Source organism: Lagopus leucura, unplaced genomic scaffold, assembly GCF_019238085.1.
Source record: "Lagopus leucura isolate 7727_CA_CO unplaced genomic scaffold, USGS_WTPT01 Super-Scaffold_797, whole genome shotgun sequence".
Classification (NCBI taxonomy): domain Eukaryota; kingdom Metazoa; phylum Chordata; class Aves; order Galliformes; family Phasianidae; genus Lagopus; species Lagopus leucura.
In genome coordinates, this window is record NW_024962259.1 from 4,477,819 (window position 1) to 4,494,851 (window position 17,033).

General features: G+C 60.1%; 2 protein-coding genes across 3 annotated transcripts; both read right to left on the reverse strand.

The window, feature by feature from the left end:
* Positions 1–746: 746 nt before the first annotated feature.
* Positions 747–12,908, reverse strand: XYLT2 (xylosyltransferase 2). 2 transcript variants are annotated; one of them, XM_042865201.1, is made up of 11 exons: positions 12,774–12,908; positions 7,839–8,307; positions 6,909–7,084; positions 5,780–5,982; positions 5,248–5,328; positions 4,807–5,023; positions 4,159–4,335; positions 3,034–3,263; positions 2,737–2,932; positions 1,964–2,297; positions 747–1,681 (listed from the first exon to the last, which is right to left on the reverse strand). In XM_042865201.1, exons 1-11 carry the CDS (start codon positions 12,906–12,908, stop codon positions 1,359–1,361), a joined length of 2,541 nt encoding a protein of 846 aa, XP_042721135.1. In that variant the 3' UTR covers positions 747–1,358. The 2 variants fall into 2 exon arrangements, with proteins under 2 accessions (XP_042721135.1, XP_042721134.1); XM_042865200.1 differs by having other exon boundaries at positions 3,034–3,296.
* A 330-nt stretch (positions 12,909–13,238) lies between these two features.
* On the reverse strand, positions 13,239–16,791 carry LOC122176564 (CMRF35-like molecule 5). The gene is made up of 6 exons (XM_042865202.1): positions 16,389–16,791; positions 15,673–15,808; positions 14,791–14,897; positions 14,493–14,545; positions 14,215–14,343; positions 13,239–13,958 (listed from the first exon to the last, which is right to left on the reverse strand). Exons 1-6 carry the CDS (start codon positions 16,774–16,776, stop codon positions 13,845–13,847), a joined length of 927 nt encoding a protein of 308 aa, XP_042721136.1. The 5' UTR covers positions 16,777–16,791; the 3' UTR covers positions 13,239–13,844.
* Positions 16,792–17,033: the final 242 nt, after the last annotated feature.

Here is a 17,033-nt window from a genome sequence, read left to right on the forward strand (position 1 = left end):
CTCAGGAGGTGCTGAGCGGGCGGCCCTTGCCCCAGCAGCAGCCCTCGCCCGTCCTCGCACAGGCAACGTCCGTCCTCGGGCTGCTCACGAACTCCAGTCGCAGTTCCACAGGTGGAGCAGCTCCTCGGGGTGGAAAACTGAAGCCGGCCGTCCCACGCAGCGCTGCTCTCGGAGAGGAATGGCGCCGGCAGGGCCCGGGCCGGCGGGTGGCTGGGAACGGGGCGCGCCGCCGCTCCCCCGGACGGGGGAAGCAGAAGCAGCACAGAGCGGATGGAGCCGGCCGGATCTCCTTGCTTTGCTTTGTAGCCGGGGAAGCAGAGCAGATCCTGAGAGCTTCTGCTGACCCAGGAGAACAGGGCGGGCGGGGCCGACGGGCTGTGGCGCAGGGCATCTGCCATCGCGTTGCATTTTGGCAGGAGACGCATCCCGCCCCGGAGCTCTGGGTGGAGCAGAGACGGAAGCCACAACGTCCCACAGCGGCTTCTGGGGCTCAAACCGCCCTCTGAGCCGTCGCACAGCAAGCATCGGCAGCTCCAAATGTTTGGCACAGTCGGGCAGCTGCCCTGAGGGCAGCGCGATGCGGTCCCTCCTCAGCCCCCAGCAGGAAATGGTAAACAGCAAAACAATAATAAAAAAAATGTAAACAACCCAGCACCCTGTCCTGCAGCACCAGGACAGCCAAGAGAACAAGGTATGTTACAGTCTCAGGGGACGTGGAGACGCGAGGACATCCCGGCCAACGGGGGTCTCGTCTCTATTGCACTTTGCATCATATATATTTCTACATACATTTATAAAAATACAAACTAAAGGGTTGGGGTCGAGGGGGTGAGATGCAAGCCCTGGGCCAGCAGCAGCTCCATGCACGGGGCGGGCTTTGACCTATCCTGCTCCTGCACGTCCCTGCGTGCCCTGGAGTCCCCTGCCAGCCTTCCAGGGGAGCAGCCCGCGGCACCGGGCTGATCCTGCAGAGATCGAGCCTGGGCAGGGCAGAGAGGGCAGGGCGCTGAGCTGGTGCAGAGCCCGCCCCTGGCAGCCTTCCGTCCCTCCTCCACCAGCCCTTCCCACGACACCAAGGCCTGGATTGAGAACCACGCAGCTCCCGTCAGCGCCCCACGGCGGTGGGCACCCCAGCACGCTGCCCATGGCCGGCAAGTGCCCATTCCTGGGGGAGATGGCCAAGAGCACCTCCCCCTCCTCCAGAAGAAACCCGCAGGAGGATCCCTCAGCCCGGCACTTCCCCGTTCTCTTCCTCAAGTAACTTCGGTGCGAATTGCACGGGGCGATGCAGCCTGGAGCCCCGCGTAGGGCAGTGATGCAGGACGGCCCCAGCTCCCACCGCCCCCCGGCTGCTCCTGCTACCTCAGCCGCCCATCAGGTTTGACAGGCCCCAGTTCTGATTTGGGGTCCGGGGACAGTGAGCTCCAGGAGGTTTTGCTGCAGAGCTCCAGGGAGGAGCAGGAGGATTCGCTGCCGACACAGACGTCCGCCACGGACCAGAAGGTGCTGATGGCACTGTCTGCCCACTCGTCCAGCGCCCGCCCCGTCAGCTGTGCTTTCTGTGCCGCCGCCGCCTCTGCCTCCTCGGGGTGCGGCAGGTTCAGGATCCCCCCCAGGCCCTGGAAGCTCTGCTCCATGTACTCATTGCGGGGGGGCCCGCCGTGCAGCCAGCTGCTGTCATCTGTGCAGGACGGGGACAAAGAGAGCCGTGAGCACTGCTGATCCCAGCACTCCGCTGCTCCTCCCAGCACCCTCAGCATCCTGGCCCCTTGCAGCCCATAGTCCAGCCCAAGGGACAGGGAGGCACCTGGAGGACGGATGTGGCAGACACATCAGCCTCGTCTGACACATGCAGATACACGGGCAGAGGAGGATGGCTCCTGCAGGCTGGAGGCTACCACGGGGGGAAGCACATGGGACTGCCCGCAGAAAGACCTCGGCCCCGATCCCAGAGCATCCTCACCTTTTCTGAGAGGCTGCCTGCGGTTGAAGGTCTGTGGCACCACCAAGAACTGGTTCTCCCCCAGGGGTTCCCAGAACTGGAGCAGGCGGATGGTCCAGATGCCGGGGCGCAGAGGCCGGTTCAGGGGCGGCTTGTACTGGGTGAATTCAGTCTCAGCATCCACCGTGATGTCGTAGGAGGCAGCAATAACATACGTGGGGTCAATCCACACCACTGTGGCTGTCAGGTTGGGGCCTCGCGACCACTTCTGCATGGCCATCGGCTCGTCAAAAGGCCCCATCAAGCCTCCAAAATTGCGGAAGAGCCTTTCCTTGGGATCCCACTCCGTGCCCACCTGCAGGGACAAGAGGCATGAGGCAGTGGGACACTGGGCAAACAGATGCTACCAGCTCGGGATTTGTGCTTCACCATCCCAAACCTGAGAGGAAATGAGCTTTGGAGCCCAAAGTGATGCACACCCACCCTGCTCTGCTCTCCTGTCCGCCTGCACCACATCAGTGCCAATCCAGCTGCATGTAATGCCCTCTGCAGCCAGAGGTGTTGCCACCAGCTGCCTCAACTCCCCCCACTGCAAAGATCCCTTCAAAGCCTTTTTTCCCACTGTTCAGCTCCAAACTGAAGCCAAACTCCTGGACAGAAGTTCATTCTCAGCCATGACAATGGCACTGTGTCCCTCTGCCTCACTCAGTGTGCAGGCTTGGAGAGAAAGAAGGGCAGCATGGTGTAGAAAAGCTCAGGAGGAAAGCAGGAGTTCTGAGGGAAACTTCCCATACCTCAAGGTTCTGTAACCGGTTTGCCTGTCCTCCATGACCCGCCAGCTTCAGAGCTCCTTGGGGCATCATCCACACCTCCAGGGACTCTGCCCGGCCCGTGGCTGAGTTCTGCACTTCCTGCATCACCAGGTAGCCCTGGAAACGGTCGTCATAGAAATACAAGTGAACACTGGATGGGAAACCTCGGGGCTCAAATCTGGAGAAAGACAGAGGTTGCACAACTGAGCATCAGCATCCTCCCAGCACGACGTGCAGCCACCCCTCAGAGCCTGAGCCAAGCCACGGTCAGTGCCCCACCTGCAGAGCTTCTCCTGCTCTGGCGCCACCACAGATGCTGCTTTGCGGAGCCCCAGCCTGGAGAAGCCCGTGTAGAAGGTGAGGGTGACGTCGCTGAGGCCGCTGAGCCCATCGACGCGGTCGTAGACGTTCTCCCAGTAGGCCTTGAGGGCAGGCGTGCTGGGGGGGTAGCTGCCATACAGGTGGGTGTCCAGGATCTCCAGCACCTCCTGATTCACCGTCGACTCAAACTTGCGGGCAAAGAAGGTGGGTCTGGAGAGTTGCTGGAACAACACAGTCATTTCTAACAGCAATGGCGGCTTCCCCTCCACCCTCCCACCTCAGCAGGGCAGCCAGGTGTGGGGCACAGGGGGAAGAAGCATGCTAGGATCCATTCTGCCCCATCTGATGGCGCAGGCCAAGGAGCAGCAAAGCACAGACTGTGTGTGGGATCCTCTGTGGCAGGATCAGTGGTAGCAAAAAGTATCGCTACTGGTAATGCAGATGGGTTCCAATCTCTCCCACTGCCTTCCCCTCTATGTGCTCACAAGCATCCACTTGTCATTCACCCCTTATCTGTTGTATCTGGCTATGCTCAGAAGGGCTCCCACCCGCCAACCTGCAGAGTCCTGGCCATGTGGCACAGCTTGCAGGATCAGTGCTGTGCACCATGGAGTACTGCAGCCCCTCGCTGGAAAATCCCACCGAGGGACAGAGATCTCCCAAACCTCCACCGTTCAGTTTACATCTCAGCTTGCCGAGAGCACGGGAGGATGTCAAAATATTTTGTCCTACCAAAGATGACAGCACTTTTTTCACAGGTTTTAAAGAACAGATATTTGCCCCAATAGGTCTGCAAAGAAAGAGCAGGGAAATGGGAAAGAGTCTGGGAAAAGGAGCAGCATTGCAAGCAGAACCCGGCTGCTAGGCAGGGCAGTCAGCACAACCCCGCCAGCGGAGCGCTCAGCCACATCTGTGCTGAGCCCCACGGGGGCCGGAGAGCCAATCCTGCTCCTGTTCCTGCCGGGTCGGGTGAGGCTCGTGCAGAGCAGCTGGCACTGCATCTGCAGGGGAGCTCAGAGGAGAGCCGGGACAGAGAGAGGGAGGAGGGGAAAGAGCAGGAGGAGAAAGGAGGATCTTTTTCACCTGTAGCCGGAGGAAGTCCTGGGGTTTGAAGTCATTTGGGGAGCACCCGCACCAGTCGACTATGTGTTTATATTGGCACTTACAGCCCAGCTTGCGGTTCCAGTTGGTCACGCGGAGGTTGTTATCGACCAGCGTCTCGCAGGCGTGGCTGTTCTCCAGGACCGTGTGGAAGAAGGACTGTATGGCAGAGAAGGGACAGAGACACAGGGGGGATGGAGGGTGGGTGCTTAACGGAGCCCCTCACTCACAGAAGAACAGGGAGGCCTGGATAGCTCCCAGTTCCCAGCACAGAGCAACCCACAACGTTCACGCACATCACTCCTTATCCAGCCCACAAGTGTCTGGACCCAAAGCACGGGGCTGGATACAAACGCAACCCTTGGCAAGTCTGCTCCTCCGCCCCCTCTTTCCTACCAACAGTCACAAAAGCTGCATGAGCAGAACCTGCAACGCTCCTCCCAGCTACCTGGGGCACGGATGGAGCGGGGCGTTGTTCAGAACAATGGGAAGAAAGTCCCACCAAAGCCAGCACCATCTTTTGTTCGTTTCTTGGGGAGAAGGAATAAGGCTGAGAGAAGAAGGCAGCTCCCACAGAGAAGGCAGCTCTGAGCTCCCCTGCCTGCAGCCCCGCAGCCCAGCAGCACCCACCTCGGCTGGCAGCAGCGTGTAGGTGTAGAACTGCCGCAGCTGGGACACCAGCTGGTCGTCTGCATACACCACGTACTGCACGAAGCTGCGGGTCAGTGAGAACCAGTCGGAGCCACCGTCCACCACGATGCCCTCAGGGATGTGCCGCTCACCCAGCCTCCACATGTGGGAGTCACACTCGTGGAACAGGCGGTCCAGCCCCTGCTTCTTGATAAACCTGGGCAGAGGGACAAACACGAGGCGTTAGGGACACCACTCGCTTCACCAGGACACAAGCTGATCTCTTGCAGTGTAAAACCAGTGGATTGACACCAGTGAGAGGGCTGGCTGCTCAGCTCTAGCGGCTGCAGCTAAAACAACTCCCTGCACAACTGATCTGTTTTTTTCCCCTCGCATCTCCCCACTTTCCTGTTCCTCCCCTTGGTCTTTAACTGGGATTACCTGGCATTGTCTCGGCCGTGGGACTTCAAGAAGTTCTTGTCTCGGTATTTGGACAGGAACATCACTAGCTCCTCGTTGGTCCTGACAGGTAAATTAGAAAGTGTTAGTGGGATAAAGCAGCCCAGTGAACACTCAGGCTGCAGCAGCCATCAGACACAAGGAGCCTCAGGCTGCCTGGTAGGGGCTGACTCGGTCCCTTATTCCATTGCTGGGCAGATGCAGCCTCTGCTGCCTGGCACCTGCTGAGGTTTGCAGGACTGGTGCACATCCATGTCTTCACATGTGTTCACGTGCACATTCTCCTGCAACACCCAGGCAATGGGAAAGCACGGCCTCTGAGGTACTGGCTGGGCTCCTCTACAGAGACGGGACCAGCCTTGCCCTGAAGTATCATCACCAGCACGTGGGTGCAACTCTGACCTCTTCTTCCTTGAGCTCCCTGCTCCTCCCAGCAATGTTACTCCCAAGGCTGCTGGGGAACCACGCAGCCCGAACCCCTCCATCATCCTCCCTGATCCAACAAGGTCCCAACCTCGTGGGGTAATCAGTGGCACTCAAGTTGATGAAGAAGTCCCAGGGCCACTCAGTCAGCTCCAGCAGGTCCTTCATGCTACGCAGGTACATCTTCAGCAGGCTGGCGCCTCCCCAGATGGTCACCATGCGCCAGGGCGTCACACGGATGTTGGGGTAGTGCTGGGCCAGCTCCACTGCCTCTCGATGGAGGTAGTTGGAACGCTGCAGGGGACAAAGCTCACGGTCAGCGAGCACTCCTCTTCCCAGGGCCCTGTCCTCCTCACCACCAGCCCTGCTCTGTGTCCTTCTGCCCTCCCACTCCCGTCTGCCTTCCTGAGCAGTACCAAGAGTCTGACCCTGCAGCTCTGTGGTGCCCCAGGCCACACCACAGCTAAACTTCAATGCTGCTGTTCTCAGGGGTTGGACTGGAAACTCTGGAAAGGGCAGCCAGACCCCACCTGCTGCCAGCATCCCCCCATGCCCCCAGACCCCAACCCTGCTGGCAGGCTGGGCAGCCCACCTCTGAAGGGCTCTCTGAGCAGCAGCAGCCACGATCTGCTGCCTGCCCAGGGCACAGCAGCCCCTTTCATTTATACTGCTGAAACAAAAAGTGGGCAGCCAGAACAGAGTTGCCTGCCTGATCCAGCTGACCTTTCCCTTCCACCAGGCAAAGTGACGTCTCCCTGGGATCTTGGAATCTATGATCTATGAGAGTGTTTTGGCACTAGCCATGCCTTTGGGCTGTTTTTGGCTGTTGCCAACGCACAGAAATAACAGAGCAGAGAAGCAGGGTGTGAGCACTGCATCTTCTGGGCTGGAGTACAATCTTTCCCCTGGCCACATGAAAGGAAGTGGCACTGGAGGAAGGTGAGCACAGACTGTTTGCTGCTTGTGGCCCTAAGGGCTGAGACCACCCTGCTCCAGGCAAGGGTGACAGATTCTACTATTTCTGGGGAGGCAGAAACAGTGGGAGAGTCACAGTGATGACAAACCCCACCCGGTCACTTCCTCCAATGCAGGAGACCCTGTACAGGAGACAAAGCCTTGTCTTCGTTTGGTCTGCGCCCTCACCTCTATGGACTGCTTGGGTGATGGATCCAGACACCATTAGCACGTCCTCTCCCTTCTTCCCTCCCCCCTTCACGTACCTTATCGACGTGGATGTAGAAGAAGTGCTGCTGGTGGTACACAGCCTTGATGAGCCGCTTCAGCTGGCGAATGGCCCTGCCGTGCACCACCAGCATGTAGGCGATGCGCACAGGGTTGCTGGGGGGCACCTGCTGCAGCCGGCTCTCATCCCACTGGATCACAGGGCTGACCTTGCCTGCATGAGGAAGCGAGGGCTGTCAGCAACCTGCTGGCTTTGGCTCCAGACAGCACAGGGCATGCCACTGCCCTACCACACACAGCAAGGCACCTTGGCACGAGCAGTCCCTAGTGTAACACTGACAGGAACGTGCTGGGAAAGGAGGGGTGCCCTCCTATAATGCAATGGAAAGTGCAGCAACGACAGCAGAACAGCAAGAACTCAGGTCACAGCAAGTGAGAATTTACTCAAACACAACAGCAGCAGGGGCAGAAAGAGAAAGAAGCTGCTTACCTTGGGAAGGCCTCAGGTAGGCAGGGATCTCTTAGAGACCCCCACGCATCCACTGCCAACCCTTGAATAAGGGCTGGGAAGGGGTGGATCCTGGCTCCATCCCTGCTGCTCAGTCAGGTACACTGCATGCACCTGAGCTCCCCTGGGTTGGCCCTGCCTCCCCACCAGGTGCTCCATCACTGGCTCAAGCCCTGACTTAGCATTTCCACTACACCTCCTCTGGATATTCAAAACAGAAGATGCAGCTGCACCTGGCTCTGATCCCTAAAACTGCTGCTGCTTGGGATGAACAGCCCAGTTTAAGGAGGCTGGCACAGCTTTAATTGGATTACAGAGGCAGCAGAAATTTGGGAATCAGCAACAGGTTGAGGCAGCTTTGGGCCCTGTGGGACTGTCTGGCACGAAGGAGGGGGCCCACCCATCTCACCAGGATGCTCCAGATGCCCACAGGCAGCCTGGGCACGTGAGCAGGACTTACCGGAGAGCGGGCAGTGGCGAGGCACAGACTGAGGCATGAGGCTGCCGGCCCGGTGCAGACACACCACGTTGGCAATTTCCTGTTGGCACTGCTTGCTGCTGGCTCTGGCCAGCGCAGAGAGGGCATCTTTGCCCGTGATCTCACACTTGGGGGTGAAGCTGTTCTCGGTGGGCTGTGGAGCCCCCTCCACGCTGCCTGTGTCACCCTGCTGGAAGACGGCCAGCTGGGCGTCCCTGCGCGGCTCCGTCAGGTTCCTCCGGCTGGAGTCCAGTGCGGCTGGCAGCCGCCGTCCCACTTTGTGTCTCGCTGTGACAGCTCTCACCACCTTTGACACCAGAGCCCCGGGGCTGTCCAGCCGTCCTCGCCATCGCCCGTGCTTCCGTCCTGCGCTGCCCCGGCGCCCGGCAGAGCTGTCAGAGTCCTTGGAGCCATCGCCGTTTTCGGGCAGCCTGGCTTTCTTCTGCCGCTCCTGTTTCAGGTGGATGCGGAAAAGGACACAGTATTAACTCAGGCCTGCTGTCGATGCACTCAGAGCATCCTTGTTCCCAGTGCTCAACGTCTGTGTCCCACTGGAGCCCAACAACCAGCATCCTTCTCTGCCATCCTCAGGACACACTGAAGCACAGCAGGGCTGGCTGCTGCAAGCAAGGGAGGCACAGGTACCCCTCACGGCAGTGTCCCCTCAGGGTTGAGCAGAAGAAGCCCAGAGCAGTGATCTGACCCCTGCCCCCAGCAGAATAACTAGCTTCATGTACAGCAGCTCAGTGCTGCAGCATGGCTGGTGCTCCAGCAGCAAATGAGGCCTTCACTCCAGTCCCCACCCAAAACCCCCAACTCCAGCCCCACAGCACCTCCCTGCACGGTGCTTTGCCTCCTCACAGGGACAGACCCCAAGCCTCTATGTTCCAGCAAGTGACACCGCTCTGCGGCCCCTGTGGCTGCAGCACCCAAGACAAACAACCAGGACATTGCTCCAAGGTCCCCTCTGCCTTCCTGCCACACTGCAGGGTCTTTTGTGGGCAGAGAGCAGTAAGGACAGGCACAGGGCTCCCCTAGCTGGTGGCTGTGACTCTGCCAGCTGGCAAACAGACCAGCTGCTCACTGTCACAATCACACTGTGAGCCCAAACTGGCTCTGAAGCCCAGCTTATCCAAGGGATGGAGTCCCACACAAGAGGCAGCTGTACTTATTGGGACTGAAAGTGTAAGGGAAGAACCTGTTGTGCTCCCTTCTCCGTTTCCTGGCTTCCAGTGCTCACCTGGAGCGGATGCAGTGACTGCCAGCTTCTCTAGAAATCCCTTTAACAAACCTTCCCAAGGAGCCAAGTGTGTGCAGAGGGAAGTTAATTGCACTTCATTACCTCTGCCAGGCTGGCTGATTAGCAGAAATGAGTTAGACGTGGGAAGAGCGAAGAGTTGTTCCTGGACACATAGGAGTCTGGATGGTAGCAATGAGGGAGGCAGCTGCAGGGCCAAGGAGTGGAGCTGCCCGCAGGGTTGGCACGACAGACACCATCAGATGCACTCAGAGCCCCTGAGTTATTCTGGCCAGGGCTGGGGAAGGGCTTTAGCTGGCACGGCCACCGGCACAGCACCAACCAGTGTCACCGCAGGCAGTGAGACGTGCTGGGAGCTTCTCTGGGGGAGCAGCATCTTCTGAGGATGCACAGATGCTCACGGAGATGGTGAGACCAAGTTAATTTGCTGCACAAGCCTCCCTGCAGGCATAGCTGCCAGGAAGGTCAGGAGAAATCACGCTGCGCAAAGGCTAGAAAGCATCTGGCAAGACCTGCCTGTTCCAGCCAGCCTGTGTGAGCAGCCGACAGGCAGAGCCAGCACGCTGTCCCTGAGCTTCCTGTGCTGGGCTGAATGGTCTCCCCACAGCCTGCAATCCTCAGCCATGCAGGAAGGGGCCGCAGAGCTGCGTGGCTCCCGCAGGGCTGATGTGAGCAGGGACAAGTGAGCCCACTGCCACGCAGCCAGGTGCCACCACCAGCCCCTGACAGGTGGGAGCAGCTCATTAGCACAGCACAGGCCCGTCTGTTTGGAGAGTTATGGACCTGTTTCCTCAGCGTGTCACAGGAGCAGGGAGTCAGAAAGTGATGAGCAAAGAGTCTCCTCCACAGACTCAGCCCAGCCCTGCAGGAAGACCCTCTGGCCCTGCCAGCACGCCTCGGCACGGCACCCACACACAGCACCCCACGTGTCCCCTGGAAGGAACTCAGCTGCTATTCACAGCAGGGAATTCCTCAGAAACATCACCAGCCTTTCTGGAGCTGCCAGCTAACAAACTGAATGGCTTCTAATTACTGCACCACAGCAGAGCCATCCCTCCACCCAGCCAGGCAGAGAACAGCTTCAGCCACGTTGCTCTGCTGTATTTAGGGCTCGTGCACAGGACTCTCTGGCAGAGCTCCTGGGAGCGCCAGCAGCTGCCCGTCCCTCCTCCCTGCACACATGGACAACTCCAGCCACCTGCCAGTGGTCACTTCCTCCATCCTGCATCCCCACTGCCTCCACTGAGGTCTGCACGGTGCCATGGAGCCGTGGGCAGGCACCCAGACCCCACCTCCCTGGAGCAGGGCTGACCTCGCACTGCCTGCCAGCTGGCGACTAAAGCACCACGTCCCACATGCAGGGCGCTGTGGCCATCGTCCCCATGGCACCTTTCCTCCAGCGCAGCACCAGGATGCCGCATCCCCATGGCCCATTCCCACATCCCATCCCTCCTGCCTCCCTCGCTCCTGCAGATGGAGCCCAAACTGCTGGGAAAGGAAGGGTACAGGGACTGGCTGCCCCAGGACTTCTTTTAGAAAGCAGTAGGTGAGCTTAGGATCACAGCCCCTGCATTGCCGGAGCTTCTCAGCACAGATGCCAAGTCCTCCTAAGCATCTCCTCCCTTTTTTGCAGGACACAGAGGATGCATCCATCTGGGCCTCCAGGTCCTGGATGCTGCAGAGGGCCCAAACACACATCAAAAAACAGTGATGAGAGAGAGGAGCAGAGTTAATGACATCTGATGTCCTGCAACATTCCATGTGGGCTTGACTGACCCTGGTGCCTGTCAAATACCAGCTCTCATCAGGAAAAACCAATGCCAAAATGTTCCAAAGTCACTGGGGAAATGTGAGGCTCAGCTGCTGTTAGATCAGCCAGCAGCAGGTCCCTGAACTCATGATTCAAATGGACTCAATCACAGCTCCTACAAACAAGCTGGCTGGAGAAAAAAAAAAAAAAAAAACAAAACCCAAGAAATCTCAGCAAAGCTGGAAGAAAAGATGTTTTGTAGGAAGCTTCTCTGGAGGCTGAGCACATAACACTCCAGCACCAGAGAGGGGCCTGCTGCCTGCAGCGAGGACAGGAGGGAGGTGAGAGCACAAAGACATGAATGGGCTGCAACACCTCTCCCCAGTGACAGCTCCTCACCTCCACCCACAAAGACACTCTGTGGTCTTGTGCTCACTCCTGCGAGTCACAGTTGGCTTGTGGTGGGGATGAGCCAGGCTAGAGCAGTGTCCATTAGTGGGAAGGAGCCATTTACTCAAGCAATTAGATCCCAGAGTTTCCCAGATCCATCCAAGCCTTCAAAGTCAGGTACTCCAGGGAGAGTTCTGCCTTCATCTCTACCAGAAATACCCCAGGGAACAGTGGCTCCTCCAGGTCTGGCCAAAAGCAGAAACTGCAGGAGGGCACAGAACCAAAGAGCTTTGTTGTCTTTCTAAAACAGTTTACTGCATTCTTCCCAGCTTGCTGATGGGTTTGAGCTGTCAGTGAAGTTCATGAGGCTTCTTGCATTCTCCAGAGAGGCCTCTCCATTCCCATCTTATGAGCTGTGAGACTGGTGGCGGCGAATTGTCCCCAGTACAGACGAGGCTGCCCACAGCCAAACCTGTCAGTGCCCAGCTCGGTGCTGGGGGAGGTACGAGGAAAGCAGGAGGAACAAGGAGGCTGCGCAGGGCAGGAGCAAAGGCAGGCAGAGCTGATGACAGTGGCACCAGGAACTGCCTGCCCAAGTGATAACGGCAGACAGGGGAGCAACGTAGGCCGGTGCAGAGAGAGAAAGGGCAGCTGGGATGAGTGTCCAGCCAAGGTCAGGGAAAGAGGACGGGGCTGTCAGTCACACCTGGCTGCACAGCTCACACACTCACAGCATCTTCAAATCAAAGGTAACTCCGTGTCCGCTCTCCTTGCCACATCCTGGTTCTGACTCACTGCTGCGCTCACCCAGCCCTGGGGCTGGCGACCGACCTGCTGGCCGTGTGACCAACCCACAGACTTTCCTCCTGCTTCCTTGCAGTGGCTGCTCCATTCCTTTTTGCCCTCGGGGGAGAAGTTTCTAGTCCAGGGAAACTCCTGCGGCCGCAGGGGCGGCTCCAGCAGCCAGGGAGGCGGCAACGGAGCGGAGGTGAGGAGCTCCTTTCCTTCCTTGCTTTCCCTCCCTTTGTGCTCAGCGTTACGAGCCGTCGCTGCCGCTCGCCCCCTGCAGCAGGCCAGGCCCGGGCACAGCGGAGCGGCTCTCCACAAATAAACGCAACGCCACGAACGGCCCGGAGGCGAAGAGCTCCGCCGGGAGGTGGAAGCGACGACCGCACGCGCCGGCCCTGCCCGCAGCCCCCGCCTCAGCTTGCCGTGCGATCGCGAGGCAAAACGCGCGGCCGGCGCCGTCCCGAGGCGCGAGAAGGTCGGGGCTGCGGGCAGCGTCACACGGGCACCGCGCTCCGCAGCCCCGCGCTCCGCTCCGCGCCTCCCCTCCGCACACCGCGTAGACCCGCGGCCCGCAGTACAGCGCCCGGACCCCCCGCGGCCCCAAACGACCCCGCAGCCCCCGCCCGGCCGCGCCCCGAGCGGAGCCTCCGAACCCACCGGCGGCCGCGGCCCCGGCCCGCCCCCCGCCCCGGGCCCGGCCCGTTCCGTTCTCCGTCCCCCCGCTCCGCACCTCGGCCGGGCCCTCCTCGTCGAGGCCGGCGGAGCTCCAGAGCACGAGCCCCTGCAGCAGCAGGATGGCGAGGGCCGTGGCCACGGCCAGCCGGTACCGCCGGGCCAGCTTCCGCACCCGGGCGCTCGCCCCCATCGTCACGGCCGCTCCGCCGGCGCGGGGCGGGCTGCGGCGCGCACGCGCGGCCGGAGGCGGGCGGGGCCAAAGGCGCGAGCACGGCGCGCGTGCCGGAGCGCGTGCGCGCTGCTGAGGAGCGGACGCGTGTGCGCGCGTGCAGCGGTCCCTTCCTGCGCGTGCGCTGCGCGCGTCCACGTGTGCGGCAGGCCGTGCGCGTGCTCGTGTGCGGGGGCGCGCCTCGCGTCCTCGCGGTGCCGCCGGCTGCAGGGTGCGCCGGAGCTTTCCGTCCCCACGAGGCGGCTGTGCGGGTCTCCGCCCCGTCTGTACTGAGATCTCGGGCGGCTCCTGGCCCCGCAGCGCCCGCTGTCCCCCGGCAGCGGCTCTTAGCAGCTCTTGCTGTGAAAATTATCCCCAGATGCGGTGGAACGGGGCCCGGCTCCCCGGAGTTATCCACGGATTCACCGAAGTATCAGCTGCGTTAATTGAGAGAGACGTTTTATGGAGAATAATGCGTCGAGTGGGCGCCCGGGAGTAAACGATGGGCTGAGGTGGGGGGGCTGAGCCGCGGCCCGTCAGGGTGCGCGCCCAGCGGGGCCGTGGGGCACGGAGCCGCCCTGGGGAGCACGGGGATGTGAGCGGCTGTTTCCCAGCGGCCGTGCGGGACGAATGGGAGCATCTCTGCCGGCCGCCCCCCCAGCAGGGGCCGCACAAGTGCAGGGACCATTTTCTGCTCCCAGCACGGTTGCCACGTGGGGCACGAGGTCTCCGAACGCAGGTGTCGCCTCTTGCTCAACCTCTTCCTGTCTTGGTACCAAAGAAGCAGCGGAGCCTAGGAAAGCAGCAGCTCTGACATGCAGCCGGTTCCTGGCTGCCCCACGCACTGTCCTGATGCCCCCAAGTGGGTCTCAGCGTCCCAAGCAGCTCCCAGCAGACAGCAGTGCTGGCTCCCCATCCTCACTGTGCTGCACGCTGCTGCCTGGGAGCCATGTTGGCATAGAGCTGTTCCTGCTCCTCCGGAGGGATTTTGCACACCTGTGCGTAAAGGCTCTCTGTACTCCCTTTTAAATCCTGGGAAAAAGAGGGAAAAAATATAAAAAATGATTGGCATGGTTTCTCCAAGGAACATCCATCCGCCAGAGCCTCTTCCATCCCTTTCAAGCGCCCACTGCAGCTGCAGGACCAGAGAGCAGGAGGGCAGCCTCGTTATCTGTGGCAATTATCCACCTGTAACCCGCCCATCCGACCCAGCCCTGCCCCACACCAGGTGCCCCCATTACAGCCCCCAAGTGAGATTTCTTCCTGCTGCCTTCTTGAGATTTCCCACCTGCCACGGCTTCTTGACCTCCGAATATTCAGTGGCTGCCTGTGGAGATGCAGGGGCAGCCCTGACGTTGCTGTACGGATGGCTCTGCTCCGTGCCCGCGTGGCTGATATCCGCGTACTGCAGCACCTCCTGCAACCAACCAGGAAGAGTCAGGGTGCACTTCCAGCATCTCCCATCCCGCTGCCCTCAGTGATCAGTGCTGGGATGGAGGCAGGAGCACAGAGTGCAGCGCTTCCCCCTTCCCGCACAGCTCCCCAGGCCCGTGCTGTTCGCCTTACCGCGTTGGCTGTGCCACAAGTGCTGCCCATCTCGATGGGTGCTCCTGCGAGGGCTGTGTGAGATGCAGTCATGGTCAGACAAAAGGGAAAGCAGAGGAACAGCAGCGTGTGAAACCCTGTGCTGCTGAGGCCAACCTCACCGCAGAGCAGGAAGGGACCCGGGGCGCCTGGCCCGAAGCAGCTCTGCAACAAACGCAGACCCAGCAGAAAGCTGGCGGCCCTCTGCCCCTCCCTGTGCTGGCACCAAAATTCACACCAAATCTAGACAGAAAAAGGCACTGGTGACAGCTTCGCTCACCCTTCTTCCTCTTCCAGGACAGAATTACCAAAACGGTAGCAGCAAGTGTGAGGAAAAACAGAACCACTGCGATGCATGGGATGAGGATGCCCATGACTACGTCCAACCTGCAAGAGGAAAGTTTCTGTTCTCTCACTCTGCTCAGCAGCAAAGCCAGCAGCAACCACTGCAGAGCAGGCATGTGGGCAGCTGCTCCTGCTCACTTTGCTCTCTTTGCTCGGCTTGGTCATGGCTGTGGGCAAAGGGCTTGCCTGGAGAGCAAGGGAAGCAGGCAGGTGGTCCTCGGCCTGCAAGGAGCAGCAGCAAATGGGACACTGTTCTGAGAGCTGCAGCACCTCCAGTGTTTTAAGAACCACTTATTGCCACTGCCTCTCTATTGTTCTGCTCCGGTTTGGATGCACTGTTTGGTGACCTGCTTTGCTGCCAGCAAAGGCACAGCCACTGTGTCAGGGGGACAGGTTTAGAGAAGATCACCCATATGCACACTGATGGGAACTGATGGGAACCTTCCCCACATCTTGCATCACCTCTGAGAGACGGAGGAAAAGGGAAGCTCTGCTGCTGCCCCTTGGGCAGCCCCTGCGAGGCCATGTGTGACTGCAAAGCAGAACAGCACCCAGCTCAGCGCACAAGTGGCTTCCCATAAGCAAACACCCCTTCGAGATATGAGGAAGGAAATGGGATCAGCGGTGCAGCCCAAGCTCTCTTCTCACACAGCCATGACCTGTTGCTTCCTCGTGCTGCTCAACACCAGCAGGCAGGTGTGTCTCTCTGCCAGGTCCCACATTGATGTCTGCACTGAGCAGCTGTCTGACAGGACACAAGGCTGCCTTCTGAAGGCAGGAGGTCTAAGCCTGAGTGTGGGCCACGAGTGGTACTCACTGCCCTTCACTGAGGTCTCCGGAGGAAGTGGGGCGTGCGGTCTGCTCTGCAGGTTCCTGCTGGGAAGGCGTACATGTGGGGCCCGAAATGGGGCCAGGGGTAATGGCTGATGTGGAGGGTGATGCTGAGGTAGGACCTGTGAAAGAATGGGAAGCACTCAGCACATCTGCCTGCCTCTGTGGGAAATGCTGTGGGCTGGGAGGTGATGCACTCAGAGTCACCCCAGGGACACGGAGTCCCCTCTGCACAGAGCACACAGCCCCAGAGCTGAGGCTCTAAGCCCCCTCCCTAGGGCTGCAGCGGGGCCCAGCAGTCCCAGTCCCCCCAGCACACACACACACCCCAGCAGAGGTACTGCATGGCCCTGATCCGGGGGTCTGGTGCTCCTTGGTGGGAAATGGGGCGGGAATGAGGGACTCCATGGTGGCACAACATGTGGGCCAGGGGAGCACAGGGAGAGCCAGTGGGATCAGAGCAGAGTGAAAATGGAGCATGAGAGCAGGGTGATGCCCTGCAGAGAGGGGGGTAGCTGAAAGTGGGGCAAGAAAAAGGGACCGTACCGAGACCCCTATCATGGTGGCAGCCTGCACAGCCTGGTGATGCATCCCAGGGCAGCTCCATGTCAGTGCCCATCTCCTCCCGGCAGCTGCATCACACAGCTCTGCTCCTGGCACTTCTTGGGCACAGGGGGAAACGTCAGACCCACAAGTACTGACCTGGGAACACGGTTACCCGCACCTCATCGGCGACATCCATCTGCCATCGGTGTTTTTGCACCCCGCAGCGGTAGGTGCCTGCATCCCCCACAGTCAGGTCTCTCACGGTCACAATGAACACCCGCGCCGTGCGGTTGTCCCAGATGGAGGTTCGGCCCTGCTGAGCCCAGGGCTGCTGCTCCGACGTGATGACAAGGTGGGTGTTATACAAGCAGGTGTTAATCGTCCCAGGGTAGCACCAGTATTTCGGGTACTTCTCGTACCCCTTCTGGTAGGAGCAGGACACTGAGAGGGACCCCCCGATGTACCCCTCCACGGTGCCGGGTCCCCGCACCGCCCGGCCGGGGAGGCACAGAGCCGCGCAGCAGAGCAGCGGCAGCAGCCGCATGGCCGCATCGGCTGCACTTCTGCCCCGGGCAGCCCTCGTGCAGATCATGCTCTGTGCCTGTCCTTCAGGGCTGTGCCTTCCCCTTTCTGCTTGACTCATGGCCAGGCACTTGCAGAAGTCGAACTGCAATGTGCAGTTCTGGTTTCCTCTGCTCTCAGTTCATTTCCTTCATCCCTCTGTCACCAGCAGCACTCAGTTCCCACCCCTCGAGCCTCGCTGCCCAGCTTCCACCCCAAAACCACCCTCACCCATCACAT

Bases quoted from the DNA above. Each gene is read 5' to 3' on its own strand.
- XYLT2 (XM_042865200.1), bottom strand. From the start codon at position 12,908: ATGGGGGCGAGCGCCCGGGTGCGGAAGCTGGCCCGGCGGTACCGGCTG. The intron at 7,085-7,838 runs GTAAGTCCTGCT...TTCCTCATGCAG, and splicing joins TCGCCACTGCCCGCTCTCCG to GCAAGGTCAGCCCTGTGATC. The intron at 4,336-4,806 runs GTGGGTGCTGCT...TCTGCCATACAG, and splicing joins ACACGCTGCTGCCAGCCGAG to TCCTTCTTCCACACGGTCCT.
- LOC122176564 (XM_042865202.1), bottom strand. From the start codon at position 16,776: ATGCGGCTGCTGCCGCTGCTCTGCTGCGCGGCTCTGTGCCTCCCCGGC. The intron at 14,898-15,672 runs GTGAGTACCACT...TTCCTCTTGCAG, and splicing joins GGAGACCTCAGTGAAGGGCA to GTTGGACGTAGTCATGGGCA. The intron at 14,344-14,492 runs GTAAGGCGAACA...GGTTGGTTGCAG, and splicing joins CTTGTGGCACAGCCAACGCG to GAGGTGCTGCAGTACGCGGA.